The sequence below is a fragment of the Phymastichus coffea genome, unplaced genomic scaffold, assembly GCF_024137745.1.
Source record: "Phymastichus coffea isolate CEN01 unplaced genomic scaffold, Cenicafe_Pcof_1.1 PCOF00048, whole genome shotgun sequence".
Lineage (NCBI taxonomy): Eukaryota > Metazoa > Arthropoda > Insecta > Hymenoptera > Eulophidae > Phymastichus > Phymastichus coffea.
In genome coordinates, this window is record NW_026706859.1 from 1,075,859 (window position 1) to 1,096,157 (window position 20,299).

The following is a 20,299-nucleotide window of genomic DNA, read 5'->3' on the forward strand; positions in this document are numbered from 1 at the left end:
GATATGGAAAGTATGGGAATAATTATTGAAAAACCAATATACGTGTAAAGTATAGGTCAAATCAACTCTTCCAAAATTAATGTTAGTCATTTAAAGATGTACGAGGTATGAGGTAATTCCCATGACAATAGAGACGTGGGAGTAATTATATAGTGGAACAGTGTAAGAGGAGTGGGGCGACCGGCCGGCCCTTAGACATGACGCGCTGCATTCGAGCCGTTCAGTCTTGGCCCAAACGCTGACAGTGACGCGTCCGTACGATATACTTCCGTGCTGCTTCTCTGACAATTCGTGTCCACGTTTCGGTGCCGTGGCTCACAAGCAATCGATTGTTTGAGAATTTTAAACTCTGTTAAATTGTGACTATAAAATGGTGTCTTGTGCGCACTTGATTCTTCTGATCGTATTGCTTCACACGACGGTATGTTATTTATTTATCTACTTATTTGTACACACTTTTTTTTGGCACGGAGCTCATATTGGATCTGGCTCAGCAGTGCATTTATTTGAAAGTTCTGTGGAACATGTTTGGCGCTTGTGAACGGCTTGTATGATTTTGTTGAAGCTACGTATTGACGATTGCCTAAATGATGTTATCGTTACACGAATAAACGTTGAGTCGTTAGTATCAGTGATGATCAATATACTACATATCCTTTATTTTGGCGTTCTATCATTCTCGTAAAATCTTTATAATTTTTAAAATATAAATTACTCATTCAATATTTAGGACGTACGACAATATCAAGCCAACTCAATTACTACAGTTTAGTATATTGTGAATAGATTTCCAAACGACCGAGAGAACTAAAAGTGGGATAAGTTGAGTCGAAGTAAGACGAGTTTATTATCCGCCTACTTTATACGTTGGTGGCAGGTGCCTGTTGTGACGACCTTAGCTTGGCTGCAAGGCATACATATTCCCTCTCTTTCGCGTTGTGTGTTCCGCTCTCCATCGTCTTACTTCTTTTTTTCGCTCCCACTACCTTATGCAAAACATTACAACTTGTTTGTAACGGCTTAGTTATACGACTGTTTTCATACAAAAATTCATGGAATAAAAACGTTCAAACTGTCAAAAGACGCACGATTCAATGACACGAATACATTGTTTACACTACGCTTATATCAAGTTTTCAATTACTTAATATGAAGGTACAGTATATGGTGGGAATCTCCTACGCGTTCAAGTACTTTATTTGCTAGTTGTAGGCGAGCTCGAATATATTTATCACATTATTTTGAATGATTGATCAGTAAAAGTGTGCGAATAATCGTGAAAACGCATTATAAACAATGAACATTAAAAAGTTCCTGTGCGATCTTTATATAATTCTAACTAATAGTGCTTTTTTAGTTTTTTACTGTTGTAAATAAATGAAAAATAAAAATACTATCACGAAGTAACAATATATAATTTACATGATTGTTAACAAAAAATATTCGTGCAAGAAATTATTAATTCCTGTAATAGATTGATTGGGGAATTTGATTTAATTTTGAATCAATTCTAATAGAATCTTATATATATTTAGTCGTCATTACGTTGAATAGGTACTATATATTTGTTTTATTTAAAATATATTTTAAGTAAATTAAGTGTCGCGGTCGCGGCACGCAAGCGAGTTGGCATGGAATAGCTAAGAAGCCTAGCCGCATCCGACACTATATGTCAATAGGTTGGCGTTTTCGGGCTCCCCGAAAGTATTTCATAGTCTTTCCAATTCAAGTATTTATTTATTATTTTTTAATTTATTTAGTTATTTGTTTTTGGCTAAAGACTCATTATAAACATTTGAGTATTTCGACTCAACTTATACATGGATAATAATTATAGAAATATATTTATACATGAGTATTGAGGGCGCATTTGACTTTTAATTACACACTAGGTGTACTCAATACCAAGGCGATATATGTACATTTGGCTGAACGGAACCAGTCAAAGTTATCTTATACGTTTCTACTGAGAGTTCTTAATTTTAATACACCGGAAAGAAAATAAAAAAAAGCTGAAACATCGTTAGATTTTGAAGCGTTGAGAATTTTACGTAAAAACACTTTGAAATATTTATGACGTAAAGAATTATAAATTGGACGTTCGATTAGTAAGAGATAGTGTTTCTTTTGCATTGAAGTTACAAGATGAGCATATCTCTTTAGTGTCTATTTTATACAATTAATTTTTTAAGTACAAAGATAGATTCAGGGAGCCTGATAATCTGTAATCAGCCAGCATTCTCTTGTAGGACACAGGTAAAGGTAACAAAAGGTACGGTTCACATTGGAGCGAGTAAACATCTTTTAGATATTTGTTACGTGGGCAATAGCAAAGCTAATGGCTCTCTGTGTCTTTTTCGAAACTTAATATGCTCAAGCTGGCAAAAATATTCGATAATGCAAGTTCGATTTTTTTTGCATCCTCGCATTGTAGCAGGTAGTCATGGCCACCTTTTCCGATAAGTAAAGAGAATTGCGAAATCTAGTTGAGTTTCATTTTGTCCGGAGAGGTTTTGAGTAGTTCCTTCAGTCTGGCGTATATAATTTTAGGGTATCTTGAGGGTCCGTACCCGATAATTGTTATCCAGTATTGCAATGCTCTCAGAACGACTTCAGATTCTAAAGAAGTGGTACCAGTTTCTAAGCGGACAATATAACAAGACGTAGAGCGTGACAGTTGTAAAAAACGTTTTAAAAAGATTGACTGTATCTGCTCGATTTCTTGCACATGATTCTGGCCCCAAACACCAAAAGTACAGTAGATGATTCCAGTATCAAGTACTTTTTCATCTCAATATTATCAGTCATATAATTAAAACCTTCTAAAAATTATTTTATTAAAACAAATTTTTAATAAATTAAAAATACTTCTACAAAACTTTTATTTTTTGTATTACGTATATCAATAGTCTTGAATAAAAGTCGAACATCTACCACGAAGCATATCTTTTTTGAATTTCTGTTTATATCTCCAATATAAAATTCCGTTGTTATTTAAATGATTTCATACTATACGTTATCTTTTTATTATTCATTACATTTCTGATAAATTGAATATAAGACCGATTTCATTCATATGAATAATTTTTTTGCAGGTTATTAGTGTATCTCACAGTTGGCCTCACCGACAAATTTCATCTAAATTAGAAGGTGATTTTGATTATTATGGTTGGTAAATTTTTATAAAATTGATTCATAAAACTTATCAGTTCTTCAAAGTTACCGACTAATAATATTTGAATACTATCTCACCAATAACAAAATATTTATTATTTAAATAAGAATCTCCTTTGACTTTTTCGTGGCATAATTTCTATTAGTATTTTAATGATTATATGAAAAAAAATTAATTTAAAAAATAATGTAATAACAGAGCGATAATTTTCATTTTACTGGTAATTAAACTTTGTATAGATTTGTAATAAATTATTCACTCTAAATGGCTTGAAAAAATTATTTTTTATTTTTTAATAAATAGTTGCATTTTTTCTAACTGGAGAAGTCCAAAAATCTTTTTTATGAAATAAAAAAAATTATTTGATCATAATTTAGGTAATATAAGCCTTCTTAAAATAAATACTTGTATATCAATAATTATTTCTTTCCAAACTTGATAAATTCTAGTATAATAATTCAATTGTTTTTATTGCACAGATGATTATCAAGATGATGTTCCCAGCAGATCGGACGGCAAAATCATTTTCCCGACAGAAAAACCCGAGATTTCAATGCGACAGTACACGCCTCACAAACCATTATGCAATCATTCCACTTTCTGTGAAGACGTACCTAATTATCCGAATAATATAATCGATGTTGAGTTGAGAATGAACAAGGACTTAAAGTTACTTTCAGTATCTGACTCAGTAAGACATTTCGTGATATGCTTTTTAGTGCTTTTGATAAATTATGATTTGCAAAAACACTGCCTGATTGAATTATGTTTTTTTTATTACTAAAATACGATGCAATCAATTTCAGTTTCATAAACGGTAATTATAAGTATATTTGTTATTTTCGATAAATACTAAATGAAAAAGTGTTCATGAATAAGTTAAATTGTTGTAATAAAAAATTAAAATATAATCATTCATGGCGATTCTAAAAGAGATCTTTTTTGTTTATTGGAAAAGATTTTAAAGTTATTAATGCTTGAAACTACACCTAAGTAGTTATTACGAGTGAGAATAAAGAAACATAATAACATTTCTAATATAAAATTTATTAAGCAGATGAATTAAAAAATATTGTTAAATAGATTCAGCTATTACAAAATATTTATTTTTAGGTACCTGATGATATATCGAACCGAATGAACGGACCGTCCGAGGATAACTCATTGTGCGACTCTTACGTAAGTCTTTATTTATTTGGATAACAAGAGAACTAAATTGCGTGACTGATGAATCAAAGTTACATTTTTGACTTTCCATTAAAATTTACCGTTAAAAATTATGAATCCTTATTCACTTTTTTAGCCGAGACAAACGGAAAATATAAAATCATAAATTACAATAAAACATATCACTAAACATTCATTGAATACTTGAATCAAAAAATAGAAAAATACTTCAGACTATTACGATTAACACAATTAACATACTGAGTACTATATATTATATTCAGATTATAATTAATATTATGTTGTAGGAAAAGATTGTTTTTCCAAAGTCCGCCGAAAGTAAGAGTAAGGAGTGGTTTTTTATAGTGAATCAAGACAATTTCAGACAAGGAGTACGAGTAGAAATATGCGGGTACGTAAATGAACATTGTTAAACAAATTTGCTTTTGATTGGCGCCAATATTGAATCTAATAACTTTTTATGAGCATTTAATTGTTCTCTTTCCATTCAAAATTACAAACACGAACAGAGTATCGTAATGTACGTATTCTTTCAGAAATGAAAACAGCGTCTGCGACATGTTCGATGGTTTTTACGAAGGCTACAAAACTATATGCAAACAAAAGTATATTTACCGACAGTTAGTAGCACTATCACGTAATGGTCAAATGAAGCCAGAGACCTTTCGGTTTCCATCGAGTTGTTGTTGCCATATCAAATTCACAGGTGATTTGACTCTCCGAATGGGTCTGAATAAAAATAAAACTTCCACGTCTAAAACTTGAAAAAAATAATAACCTTTTGATATTATGTGATTTTCATATTCTGTGCGAAAAAATGTCTAACTAATGAGATTAGTTTGATTTTGTATATAATTAATATATGTACTTATTTTATACATAAAAAATTGATTATTAAAATGATTACATAGCATTTAAGTTATCTTGCAAAACATTTGCTTCAAAATTGAAACTAAATTTAAGAAAAAATGACTTCATTGTAACTATTCAATGTTCAATAAATATCTAACTACGATCAAAACAGCAAATAAAGATTTAGAATGTTGTCGGTTAAAAGTTGATTACTACTTTTAAATGTTTTTTTAGATAATGCATAATTGGAACAAATTATTTCGTAATTCAAATATTTCTAGCTTTCTCAACTTAGATCAACAACTGTTCAACTTACATCGATTCACGTTGCGATTAAAAGGAATGTAGGAAATTTTATGGTTTTCTTACGAGGTTATTATTACTGAAGTTTATAAATTCAATCTAGAAATTGAGGGCTCTTTTGAGGATTGATTGTTTCAGGTATAATACTTCAAAGCCTATGTTTATAATTCATCTGCTGTCGTTTCTATCATTAATTTTGACTAACCCGTAATGAACAGATATAATTTTTTTTATTAAATGAAATGTTAATTTCCATGCCTAATGATATACAAAAAGAATTGTTTCTATTCCAGTATACAGTTTCTAATGTGCAGTATATAACAATTAGATAAATTTTTGGTAGTACTCGTTCGTGTTACAAACTATCTATTTGGTACATATTGTTTATAGTATAATAATTATATGATATTATTCAAAAACGTAAATGAATAGTATAGTATAGCCGTCAGTGCTATACCTGTGTAAACTGCATGACAACTGTGTAAACTATGTATAACCTTCCATAATTACTGTTATTTATCAAATGGAAATAAAGTCCTTGTAACAAACAGTTAAATGTTTTACGTAATACACACCTAATCGTTGTTAATTGACCACATATATCTTCATTGGAAAATAAGAAATATGCTAATTTTCGAAATTATTTATATATAACAAATTTGTATGATTAACAAAAAAAATCACGAAAATATTATATATGCATATAGAAATGATAGTTGAATTTATTATTATTATTATTATTATTATTATTATTATTATTCAAGTATATATCAACAACTTTAGATTTATAAGTCTCACGTCAAAATGGAAAACTGTACGGAAGTTGCTAAGAGTTCACTGGCGGTAATTATTCAGACTATATACCTATAATCTTAATCATATAATCTACGGTTATATAGACATATATACATGTATTTACAATTGTTTTTATTCTATAGCAATCGGAATGTATAATATTAATACACAATTAATGAATTTTTATTAATAATTTTATTAATTAATTTGATTGAAAAGAAACATTACTGTTTCATAGACAGTAGTTTTTTTATATTAAAATGCATTTGCTATTCCCCTACTTTTTTTCTATATGCTATGAATCTAACTAAAATTCATTATTCGACTAGAGAATATACTTTCTTTACTATTACCTTTATTTTTATATAACTGCGTTACAGCAAGTAAAGAGAATTCAATGAATATATTTAATAAAAGAAATAGCCTTCAATGAAATGCCTAAATGAAGAATTCATAAGTAGATTGTACTTATCATAAAAAGCCTATGTTGACATTTTTGCTGCTTTCGATAGTGCTGTTCAAATTCTATATGTAATAGCTTAACTATCATATATACAATAAGAGTCCTTAAATTAATATACAGAAATTGCTGTTTTATATATTATAAATATAAACGAAATGTTTATATTTTTCAAGTTTTGAATGATCTTTATATCGGTCTCAATACATCTGAGTACATCATAAGTAGCATTACTGATGTAATTTAAGGCAATTAGTTTTCTAGAAATGTATAAATAACTGCTACCTTGAACTGTTTCACGCATTCTATAAATGATTATTTAGGATGAAATTATAATATTTTAGTAATTCATGATATATGGTTTTGGAATTGGATATCGAGCAGAGGGTTTTTACATTTGCTCCGAATCATATGTGCAAATCTACCATAAATAAATTGACGAGGATCTATGACTCACTTAAGAGTATTCTGATTTACAATTAATCTATATAATTTATAGCAGGTATTCTCGAGAATGAAAATGACATTTTCAGACAATATGAATGTCATTGTTAATATTAATTTATGTCTCCATTTATGACATTGCTTAATAATGTTATTTATATAAGCTCATAGTTGCATTAACCAACACGATTTATCATGTTTAAATAATCTCTAGTACAATATAGAACAATGTTCTTAACGCAAAATAGTACATTACTATACTATTTTTTTTATTCCCGGAAAAAAGTACGGTTTTTTATTTATATAGAAAATTTTGGTGGCCTGTACGACCCAAGGCTGAAAAATTATTGGCAAGTCCATAGTGCGTATAAATGGACAACTAAGGGTAAACCAATAACCTAATAATACTTTCGTGGCCTTGACTTGTAATCTATTATTTGTAATGCTATATTATGCGACAATCAAGAAAGAATATATAACTATTACTTAATAATTGATTGGTTCGTTGTTCCTTCGTCGGAATCATCAACCAGTCAATAACTAAGTGTTCATTATTAATCATTTTCTTCTATCCATATACCTAATTTATAAGCAAATGTAATTGAGTAAATATAACTGCATGTTATTCTAAAAATCCCATAATAATTTATTTATTTATCTAATGCTCGCTTAAAAAGTCTTTGAAAAAGTATTAGTACATTATAAGGATAAATAAAAGAAATCTGATTTCATTGTTAGATATAAGAATGTAAATCTTTCTCGTGTTATGAGATAGTGTGTGATTTAACGACAAGATCTTGGAATTTATAAATAGCTTTCATTATCTACTTATCAATTAAATCAATGTGAGTCTGGATAATAAATAATTGATAGTGACTAAATTGTGGGAAAATTGACTAATACATCTGATAAAATTAAAACAGATATATGAAAGTTTGACGCATCGTCGTCTCGATCGTCTTTGCAGTATCTTCTTGACTTACTGGTAAGAATGTCGGGAAAGTCAATTTTTGACAGTTTCAGTAGTGATGTAGAAAATCCTTTAAAAATTACTTACTCCAAGGTCAGTCATATTTTTCATGACTTAATAACGTACGATGAAGTTAAAAACCTAGTGAAAAGGGCAGTTTCATTAGACGCTAAACTTGTCAATTATCATTTACGTCATTACTCGGAGGAAAAGATTGGATTTCTCGGCTCACATTTATGTCTTGTCGTAAATTACCGAAGATGCGGTCATCACGAGAATGAAATGCGAAGTTTTTTTCTTAAAACATTACCATTTGATGTTCCTTCGCAGGCCGCTTACATTCAAGAAGCAGGATACTTTCAAAAGGAAACAGAATGTTTTAGACTTCTAATACCACTCATGATAAATAATTATAAAGGGAAAAGTTGGGCACCGAAATGTTACATAATAAAGGATTATGTTTTAGTTTTTGAAGATTTGAAAATTAATGGCTTCTCAAATCAATCAAGAATTTTTAACGAAAAAACCGTTAAAGCAGCTTTGGCATGTATTGCTCGGTTTCATGCTTCCTCTTTGCTCACTGAGGAACATACTCAAGGTATGTATTTATCATTGATATATTTTAAATATTAAAAAAAATTTTTGTTTTTGAACAGTAAATATTTCTTATGTTTCTTCCAAATTTTTTGTTGTCAACACAAGTATTGTGCGGTGGGAATTTGTCTTAAAAGAACAATCGTTGCAGGTAAATCACTTAAGGACTTATTTCCAACTTTATTGAAGGAGTCGCAATTTAAGCGGATTGGTTTGAGTTACACATGGTACTCAGTAGCCATCAATTTAGCAGTTGCCATTGCAGACGAGCTGGGTCTTGACTCAAGCAACATCAGACAAGCGAGTGAGCGAATTTTTGACATAGGCGAACCCTCACAAACGAAACGCAACGTTGTAAGCCACGGAGACCTTTGGAGCAACAACATGGTATTCGATGACAATGGCCGATGCAATCTTGTTGATTTCCAATTGATTCGCTACTCACCTCTGGCTCATGATGTTATGCAACTTTTATACCTATGCACCTCCAAGGAATTTAGACGAAAAAACGAACGTCGGATGATTGAATATTACTACGGAATTCTCACAGATACGCTAAGACTGAATAATTTCAAAGGCAACATGATTAGTTTGGAAGAAGTGGTACAAGGCGCCGAGGAGCAAAGATTCGCCGCTCTCGTCACTGCTGTTATTTTTCATCCTACGGTGCTTATGGACGGTAAAACTGCGGGAAATATCATGAATGACACAGCCGCTTACGAATCCTATTATTTCAAAAATAGGAAACCTTTTGTAGATGAGATTATGGCTAATAATGATGATTACCGTGACAGACTCATTGAAGATGTAAATGAACTTGTTGAATTATCTTTGAAAGTTGACAATTTACCGAGACCAACATGATGAATTAATTAGAATTGATAAGATTACAATACATTAGCTTTTTAAACAGTACTTTACAAATGAAAATATTAAGTTTATAATTTGTGTATTTTTACGCTGATTTTATAATTTGAAGCTTTATCATTTTTTAAATTATTTAGGTTTCAAAATTTCCAATCCTGTGAACAAGAGTTGTATATTCCTCTGTAGACATGGTATAATCACCCCCTGGCTACTTACAGAACTGCGTGATATAAACCTGAAAAACAAATATTTACTCTAACCAATAAGTATAAACAGTTATCACGATTCTGTTCAATAAACGAAAAATAAATAGCGATTTCCTACTATAATTCGGTCACGTTTTTTCAAATTTTTAATTTGAGAATACACTCCTAATTCTTTTATATTTTTATATGTTATGAGTTCAGGAACCTAAAAAAAATATACCCCTTTTCAGAAATGCCTTGATACTTTTTTTGCGAATAAAAATCCGAAAAATAATCAATAATTTTGCTTTCCTTATCATGTTTGATTTATTATGTTTCTTTTATTTAAAGGTACGTTTTCATAACCTAAATTGTTCCTTTTGAGTTGAAGGAATGTAATATCGAAAAACCGTGCTAGAATTGAAACGTTAAAATCGACGTTTCTTATAAATGACCCCTGATGAACATGCCCTTATTCACCAGCTGAATCGGTGCCGGATGCCGGATCAGCAATGCCCATACGAAAATGTATTTTACGATAAACATGACATTTTTTTTATTTATACTTATGGTATTTTTATATGACAAATTATATCAAGTACAATTCTTTAACTATGTTTTATACCTTTTTATCGCGGTTGTCTTTTTTTCATAAAATATTTTTTTATAATATCGTATATAACACAATTTTTTAATAAAATTATATCGTCAAATTCAAAAGAAATAATCTCGTTTCGACTTCGCCTTGCTTCTTACTTCTCATGTGCTGTATAGACTTTCCAATACTTTCCTGGCTTGGGTACGTAATCTGCAAGAGCTATTTAAATCAAAATGTGACTGCATCGAACATTTATTTTTTTATGAACAACTTGTTTGTAAACAACAAGATGTTGAAAACTAGAAAAATACAATTTTTTTTTGAAATCAATATCATAAATATATACGGTATGGTATGTATTTAAAAGAAAAGATTTATATTAAAATCTTTATATATCACTGAAATATGAATTATCACAAAAAATCCATTAGTTTTAAAAATTTAGACCTGATAATTTTTAGGTCACAATATTAACATTTTCATATAAGCAATCAGCATGCCACGATTTAGCAGATTTAACGATGTTCGTTTTAGGGAAGATATATATCATAAGCGGTTGTCTTGTAGTTGGCAATGTCCGCTAAATGGAAGATCATCGAAATGACCCTTCAGGCAGTCGACCGTCTGATGGTAATTAAAAGACTTTTATGAATTCGATTCGGCAATCTGATATTTGCCAAGGGAATTGGCATTGAGAATAAATACTGCGTAGTGAAAGTAATAAAGAGGAGAGACAATTTGATCCCATACTCCAATTCTAATTTTTCACATTATTGATTTACAATGTATGTTCCCAGGAGTCTACCAATTACTTCGAGAAGCGCCTAAATTGATAACAATCAGTTTTTCGACTGTCGGCAGACGGCCAATTGTATTCGAACGAAGTCTAGTAGCGGACGAATTAGGTCATTTCGATGATGCAATCTTCGATCTGTCGAGCATCTGCCAATTACCGCGACAATCGTCTGACTGCCATCTGCTTACGTCATACACTCTTTCTGATTTTCACTTTCGAAAGTTCAAATTATCAGACTATCGAGGTTTAAATTTACTTCTCTGTACTTATGATAAACGTGACATTTTTTTAATTTATACTTATGGTATTGTTATATGACAAATTATATCAAGTACAATTCTTTAACTATGTTGGAGATACAATTTCATCGAGATATAAGAAGTGAAATCTTTTGTGTTATCTTAAAATCTTACTCGAAGAATGCAATGTCGTACTCTATTTAATAATAGGATTGCAAATGGTTTCCATTTGATTTTTCTCTAATGTAGTATTATCTATCATTCTAAAATATACTGTTATCTGGAAACTGTTGTTATGAGGGCCATTGTTCTTAAAATAAAAACAATTTATGTAATTAAGAAGTTAATATATGTAATAATGATAACATTTGAAAAGGAACATTAATACATTTACATAAATAGCTAGTTGTAACTCAGGAACGACATTACTTTTATCTTACTCATATACAATCATAATATTATTTAATATAGCGTATCTTCAAACATACCTACTATTGCTCGGAACGTTTAAAAATCTCGAATTCCAGTAAAAACATTCAATACAGAGAGATATAATTATTATATAATAAACTACATAGTAATGTTTAATGAATAAATAAAAATTGATATAACCAAATAATACTTATTTTTTATCTGCCTTTATGAGCATAAAAGTGAGGATGGAAGAATTTCGCAATGATCGGTTGAGTTAAAAATATTTTAAAGATATTCTTCAAAAATGATATAATATACATTCACATTACATATAAATAATATATTGCCTTCGTTCTGAGCTTTGTTTTATAAAATTCGATAGTTTATTAGAAATAAAAAATATCGGAAAACGTTATTTTGAAAAATAATTGATCGATAAACTGAAATATAGGAAAACAAAATATCGGAAATGCAATTTATTGATAAATGAAATATTGGAAACGTAATTTTTCAGAATATATATTATTGGAACTAAAAAATATAGGAATGTGGAATTACGGAAACGCAGATGTTCGGATATTATTTTTTCGGAACGTCAAAAATTCAGAAAGCTATTTTAACGTTATTGTCCATAATTTATTGAAAATAAATATGTCTGACTTAATATATCTACTCTAAAATGCTTAATCAATAAATTATTGAAAGATAGAAACGTCGTAGTATTCGTAACAAGCTTTTATATACACTGCCCGTCAATCACTTTTGCCATGCTTACCTCAAAATTAGGCAAACTTGAAAGTTTTGTATCTCGGTCGGAAATCATCGTATCACAAAAAACCGCAGGGTATTTTAAAGGTAATTGCAAAAGCTTCCATTTAAGATGTGCAGAGACTTAAAAATGAAAATATGTGTTTTTTACAGTAAAAAAACTGATTAAAAAAATTTCAATTTTTTTAACCTCGACTTAAATCAATGCCAATTTAGAACCAGGCGGTGGAGGGCAAATCGACCGGAGGAGTTCGGAGGGTAATGTCTTTCCCTTTAAAATTAGCCTCCGCGGGGTTCTATCCGATGTTTTTTAACCGAGTTACGGCGTTTTTTGTAAAAAAATAACCTTTTTTTTCAATCCTCAATAAATTCGACTTGCGTACGTTTTGGAAAAAATGCCAAGGAGAAAAAAGTTTCATTTTGTGCCCAAGAATACGAAAATAAAGTCAAAATAAAGAAATAGAGAAAAAATTTTTTTTCGGTTTTTTAGCGCATTAAAAAAATAAAGGAATTTAACTTTTTTTTTACGCTTCGTTTTAAAATGTCTAGGGACGTAGTAAATCACAAAAAAACTAAAACTAAAAGAGACTTCATTATTTTAACTGCACATTTCATATACCAAGAGTACTGCAAAATGGCCGAGGTCAAAAGACCCTTCTATCTACTATTTTCTATTGAATAATACCATAATTAATTAACTAATTATTATTGATTTCCATATATACACGTACATGGATTTATTCATATAAATACAAGTATACGAGGGTCGTTTGAAAAGTCCGTGCAAAAATAAAAACTGCTTGATTTTTTTTTTAAATCTTTTTTATTTTTCAACATAGTCTCCTTTTAGGCTTATACACTTCATCCAACGCTGCTCTAGTTTGTTAATCCCTTCCAAATAATAGGATTTGTCCAAGTCTGTAAAATAGGCATTCGTTTCTACAATCACCTTCTCGTTTGAATAAAATCTTTTCCCCACCAGCCATTTTTTCATATTAGGGAACAAATAGTAGTCCGACGGAGCCAAGTCTGGAGAATAGGGGGGATGTGAAACGAGTTGGAACCCTATCTCCATCAGTTTTGCGGCCACAACTGCTGAGACGTGAGCTGGCGCATTGTCGTGGTGGAAGAGGAATTTTTTGTGGGCCAATCGTGGACATTTCTCTAGCAACTCGGTTTTCAAACGATGAATAATATTCGCCTGTAATGGTTTTACCCTTCTCCAGATAGTCGATGAAGATTATTCCTTGCGAATCTTAAAAGACAGTCGCCATAACCTTCCCGGCCGAAGGAATTGTCTTCGCCTTTTTCGGAGCAGATTCCCCCTTGGTAACCTATTGTTTAGACTGTTCTTTGGTCTCAGGAGTGTAGTGATGTATCCATGTTTCATCTACAGTGATGAAACGACGCTTAAAGTCTTGCGGATTTTGCTGGAACAGCTGCAAACCATTCTTGCAACACTTCACACGATCTCGTTTTTGGTCAATCGTGAGCAATCGCGGCACCCATCTAGCGGATAGCTTTTTTGGTGCAAAATATTATGTACCCGTTCGCTCGAGATGCCTACAGTACTAGCAATCTCACGCACCTCCACTCTTCTGTCAGCCATCACCATATCATGGATTTTATGAATGATTTCTGAAGTGATAACCTCAACAGGGCGTCCAGAACGTTCAGCGTCTTTTGTGCTCATATGGCCACTCCGAAAATTTTGAAACCATTTATAAACCATTCTAATCGAAGGTGCACAATCACCATAATGTTTATCAAGCTTCTGTTTAATCTCCTGAGGCGTTTTGCTTTTGAAAAAGTAATGTTTAATCAATACACGAAATTCTTTTTCGTCCATTTTTTTACAACCACTCGATTTCTTTGATTGAAACGAATGTAAAACGCAAAGTAATTGGCCGATCTGGCTGAAACTTGGTGTGTGCTCTTCCAAGATATGCCACTAACTGAAAATAACCTTGATACGCACTAGTAGCGCCATTTCTCTGACTTTGCACGGACTTTTCAAACGACCCTCGTATTTAGGTCTAGCGAATAAATTGGTAAAACAGCGTAAGTAGATGATTTTATATACATATATACATGTAATTAAGTTGAATATTTATTTACTAAATTTATTTCATAGCTATTACTTGTCATTTCGTAGCTAAATAGTGCAATACTTTATGAGTGTGAACCATTATAGTTTTTTAAAGGAAAGCACCTTACATATTATGAATATATATTGAGATATAGTTGGCTGAGGGCATTAATATAACTTAAAAACAAATTGAACTAATTTCCATTAACTCTCATGCGGGAGACAATCCCCCAGCGGGAATCAATGGTCTTTTTTCAAAGAGAGCATGTTCTGAAATCAACACAGCGGTTTCTAAGTCATTCGGATTCGAATTGTAAATAAACACTAGGTCCATGAAATCGTGAACTTACAAACCTGGTTATCTGTAGGAGGTTGGGTTACCGTCAACTAGAAGCATACGGTAAAAGTAACTATGATTTACTAACATAGTAATCCGATTCAATTATCATATTCAATATCATGAATTATGAAACAATAGTTGGGCTTTCAAAAATTAATTATAATTTTTATATAGCTTATCTCTTCTCATTGCAAGTTTATAGGGCGATGTTAACAATTGAAGGCTAATTCTAAAAATTAAGTTATCAAATTAAAATAACATTGAATATTTGTTATATATTTTATTGTATATATCATTCCAGTGAACTAATTTCCAAGACGATTCCAATTTTTCTAATGCCTTATGTTTTTTTTTTAATTCATAGCTTTATTAACTAATATATATATATATATATATATATATATATATATATATATATATATATAGTTATTTAGCTTAATACAGGAATATATAAATTATACAATAAATATGTATACATTGGTTTTTGTACATATATCTGAAGCCTTAGATATTTATTTTACATTTTTCAATAAAATTATAAACTAAGTGCATAACTTTAATATTGGGTTTGCTCAAATAAGTTTTTATGTCAAATGGAGGGTACATCTTGGCCTTTGCCAATGATTTAATTAAGCTGCTTCTCTGTGATTCAAACAATGGGCATTGCCATATTATGTGGTTGAGGGTTTGTACTCCCCATTTGCATTCACATATATTATCTTCTATTACCTTAATTTCATAAAGAGATTCGCGTAAACTATGGTGGTTACTACGACATCTACAAAGTGTTACTATAAAATCTCTTTTTAATGTGTATTTGGTAAACCAGGGTTTACTACATTCATCGTAAAAACTTTAGAAGTAAGTTTTGCCTTTGTGTAAGCTATCTACCTTAATTTTTTTAATAGTTGATTTATTTATCAGAGATTCAAAGAGTGGTCTGAAATCGCTATATGGTATGCTCTTGATAAATAGCAATGCTTCTGTGGCTTTTTTGGCCTGTTGATCAGCGAGCTCGTTGCCACTGATTCCAACATGCGCTGGAATCCGTAAAAGGTGACCGTAGATTTTTCGTTACTTTTGTTGTTAAACGTAAGGTATTTTTTCCTTATTTCGAGAATATGGTAATTAATGTCAACTTTGTTTTTCGGATTTTTTAACGCTTGTATAGCACTCAGAGAGTCAGTAAAAATGTCTATATTGTAATTTATAAATTCAAGAGCAATATCCATAGCATCCGACAGAGCCATGCACTCAGCGGTGAATATAGATGCTTTGTTGATGACACTTTTCATTTTGATAACATTTAAGTCAGGGCAGACGCAAGCACTGCCAACTGACGGACGGCCTTCCTGTTTGCTACCGTCTGTGAATATTTTGATAGACGGAACATTGTCAAAGGAGTTTTTAAAAATGTTGTCTGAGTTACCACTATTCTTAAGTTCATTTCCGAATTGATCATTGGTATTGATTTGAATTTCCATGATTCTATTATCATAATTATAAAGGCTAGAAAAATCATCATCATGTATTAAGTGACTGATGCAAACAACATGTTTAATACACTCATTCAGGACGTTTATTTTCTTCATTCTATCGGTGCCAATAATATACTTTTCAATAGTTTTTCTTGTTATTGAGCGCTTGACACTAAATACTTTCAGGAGAAAGTTAATACAAAGAATTTTTTATCTGTGTTGTAACATTGTTAACTTAGATTCAGCTAGCAAGACATTGGTGGGTGTGCTCAACCTAGCTCCAAGTGCCATTCTGATGGCTAAAAACTGAATTTTTTTAAGCTTTTCTCTTTTTCCTTTTTGAGTAGGATAATAAATAAACGAGCCATAATCTATAATTGATCGCACATAGCTTTTATAGAATGTTAATAGAGTAGTGGGGTGAGCACCCCACCATACGCCTCTGAGAAATTTAATGATATTCAACGCTCTATTCGTTTTCTCATGGATATATTTCAAGTGTTTGTCAAATGACAGTGTGTAATCAAAAAACAGACCTAGAAATTTAACGTGGCTTGTCGAGGGCACACTTATATCATCCAATAAGATTTCGGTATCGCCAGGCATATATTTTTGGTTATTAAACTGTACATAGCTTGTTTTTTTTATCGATACCTCTAAGCCGATTGCTCTTAGCCTGTTTGTGACTATTTTCATTGCTTCCTCAAGCAAAGGTTTTGCGGCATCTGGGTCGTCTGTTACAATATATAAAACTACATCATCCGCGAATTGCAAGTTTTTAATTTCAATGCCTAGATCATTGAATGCATCAGCTACGTATAGAATATATAAGTTGATTTCCGAAAAAATAAATCTATGGTGAGTTAGGAATTTGATAAATTTTAATATCTTTGCTGAGCATCCCTTATTAGCTAGTGTGGATAATAGTATCTGAATGTTTACTGCATTAAAAGCGTTACTAACGTTTAAAAAAACTGCCAGGACATGCTTATTATTTTTGATTGCGTTTTCAACATCAAGTTTGAAGGCCGTAAGGTTGTCTGTCAGGACATACCTTTCCTAAAACCAACTTGGCTCTGAGGCAGAATGTTTTGGTTTTCAACCGACCAACGAATTCTATAAGACAACATCAGTTCAAAGATTTTGCAGCTGCAAGATGTTAACGCTAATGGTCGTAAGCCTTTACCATTTGGTTTTTCAACAAAATGTATGTAAGTATTGCGCCAACTGTCCGGATATGCGTCTTTTCGATGAATTTCGTTAAGAAGGTCTAACAGTATCAGATGATACTTAATCGGTAGATTGTGCAATACTTCGTAATTAATACCATCGAGCCCTGGAGTAGATTTGTCGCCTCTTGAGTTTAAAGCCGTATTAAATTCAGTATAAGTAAATGTGTCATCAAAAAAGGGATTATCTGTGGAGGACGGTATATCAAAGGGTTCGCGAGGAGCTGGGTCGGAGCACATACTGTTGAGGGCTGTTCCAATTTTGTTACTACTTGTATATTCATTTTTACTCTGCGGTCTTATTTTAATTCATTTATTTTTGAAAATTTTTGCTGTATCCCACGTATATTTTAAATTGGTATTGAAATTGATGGATTCAGTAAATTTTTGGTAACATTCTTTTTTTTTTAATTTTAAACAGTTTTTTTGCTAAAGCTCTTATTCGCTTATACTCTATTAGGTCAGAAATATTGCTAGTAAACTCCCATTTTTTGTAAGCCGCCTGTCTTTGTCGCTTCACCTTGTCACAGTCGCTATCCCACCACGCTACCGGATTACGATGCTTTGATTTGTTGTATTTTCTTTTTTTCAGCGTACATTTAGAGATAGCGTCTTTAACTAATTTACTAAACATGTCATATTTTTCGCGGGGTGGGACGTTATCGTAATCTGAACTCAGAAATTGTGCATGTTTTTCATTAAGTATTTCAGTGACCATGGAATTTTATTGACAATTGCACGCTCTACAACATTGTTCCTATACATTTTTCTCGTTTGTTGCATCGTTTACCAGTAAAATGAGAAAATGTGTCAAAAAAAAGGCCAATTTTGGCAATTTTTCATTTAAACATTTATTGTGAAAACGTACCAGGAAATTCGAAGTGTAAACTGTGGTGCGTTATTCACTACGATATTCCTGAGCGATTCCATCAATAAAATTTCTTCCTCAGCTCACATCCATGATTTCGAATTTGTTCTGCTAATTCTTCCAGGCTATAGCGACATACCACGACTGAAAATATCTGATTACATTGACTCACAATTATTTTCATTCACCGTTTATCTTATCGCTATCCCTTCCATTTACTTATATTATTGATATCTTTTTATTATATCTATATTATATTTAGTAAAAATTGTTTTAATACAGGTGTAGTTTTTTTTTTAATTTAGAACTATTTTCTTTTCAAAGTTATCATATGTACTTGACAACACAACTGCTGATATCAACATTCTTAATACATGACTATTGAAATGAATTTTATTAAAAAAAAATAACAGCAATATTTCTATTACAAGCTGTGTCTGAATATCCAATCCAAAATTATTGATAATTTCTGTTTAATTCATATCCGCTTTATCGCACGCGTTAGTTATAATATGTACTTACAGGCTCACTCACTATACTAGTACTACATTATTCCTCTCGAGTGCCTTAGCCAAGATTTTTTTACTTTGGCTCTCCCAGCATCCAAACACTCGCAGTGCTGCCATCATTTAGTAAAATTATTTCCAACGTTACCATTCGAAAAATCTCCTTCAAATGCTTGGATCCCTAGAAACTATCCTACCAACTTATTACGATTCAAGTTCCTTTCTATCAATTTTATCATATATTTATTGATTAAATAAATTAATCCCCCGCCCCCCCTTTTCTCATATCGAAAAGAGTTTAAAAAGCAATTCATAATAATTCTTCGCAGATGATACGTCAAAACTTTTGATACAATTTCTAATTTAAAATTGTAAGCTTTTTAAAAAAGGATAAAAAAATTTCTATTCGACCAATCTGTAAAATGTCTATTTTCACTCCTACTTATACAAGATTGCATGAATTAAAAAAAAACATTTGAAACGACCCACGTGATTAGAACTATCAAACAATCGATAAACTTTCTAATACGAAATCATAATATTTTCAGTAGAAATTTCGAAAAAAGGCTGTAAAAAAAGATCTACTCTACAGATTTTTCTGAAATTTGTTCTTCCTATATTCACTATGATTTGCAAAAGTTTAGAAAAGAATGATGACGATTCCTAAAACAGGACCGACAAAGGACTCAATACATCACATACACACATAGACGCAGATGTCACAAAAAAATTTTATATTTTGTATTGATATACTTCAATGCAATAATACGTTAAAAGCTCGAAATTGATACTTTTCACGGAAACACATTTCTCTCTTCAAAAGGAAGCTAAAATGTATCAAGTGATATTATCATTATTGTTATCATAATTATTGCTATCGTTGTTGTGGTTGTTGATCATCTACACATTTTCCAAAATTATGTTAATGCATCCTGATCACGACATCAAATGTTAAAAACACGATGGAGAATAATTTAGATTAAGAAACAAGTTTCTAATAACATAAGTTTGTTTATTCACACAAAAGTAAGAAAAAAATTACAATACGCTGAAGTATCAAAATCTGAACGCGTGATTGAAAACTCTAGGCGGCTTCTTTTGCTAAAAGTGCTTAGCCATAGATCAACAATTTTCTAGCAAT

At 31.1% G+C, this 20,299-nt stretch overlaps 2 protein-coding genes across 3 annotated transcripts; both read left to right on the forward strand.

The window, feature by feature from the left end:
• Nucleotides 1–242: 242 nt before the first annotated feature.
• On the forward strand, nt 243–6,061 carry LOC131665236 (protein spaetzle). Of its 2 annotated transcripts, none has more exons than XM_058936987.1 (6): nt 243–421; nt 3,096–3,168; nt 3,655–3,866; nt 4,289–4,354; nt 4,651–4,754; nt 4,900–6,061. In XM_058936987.1, the coding sequence occupies exons 1-6, from the start codon at nt 371–373 to the stop codon at nt 5,126–5,128; spliced, it is 735 nt and encodes a 244-aa protein (XP_058792970.1). In that variant the 5' UTR covers nt 243–370; the 3' UTR covers nt 5,129–6,061. The 2 variants fall into 2 exon arrangements, with proteins under 2 accessions (XP_058792970.1, XP_058792972.1); XM_058936989.1 differs by having other exon boundaries at nt 3,096–3,150.
• Nucleotides 6,062–8,145: 2,084 nt separating this feature from the next.
• On the forward strand, nt 8,146–10,092 carry LOC131665237 (uncharacterized). The gene is made up of 2 exons (XM_058936990.1): nt 8,146–8,785; nt 8,933–10,092. The coding sequence occupies exons 1-2, from the start codon at nt 8,209–8,211 to the stop codon at nt 9,643–9,645; spliced, it is 1,290 nt and encodes a 429-aa protein (XP_058792973.1). The 5' UTR covers nt 8,146–8,208; the 3' UTR covers nt 9,646–10,092.
• Nucleotides 10,093–20,299: the final 10,207 nt, after the last annotated feature.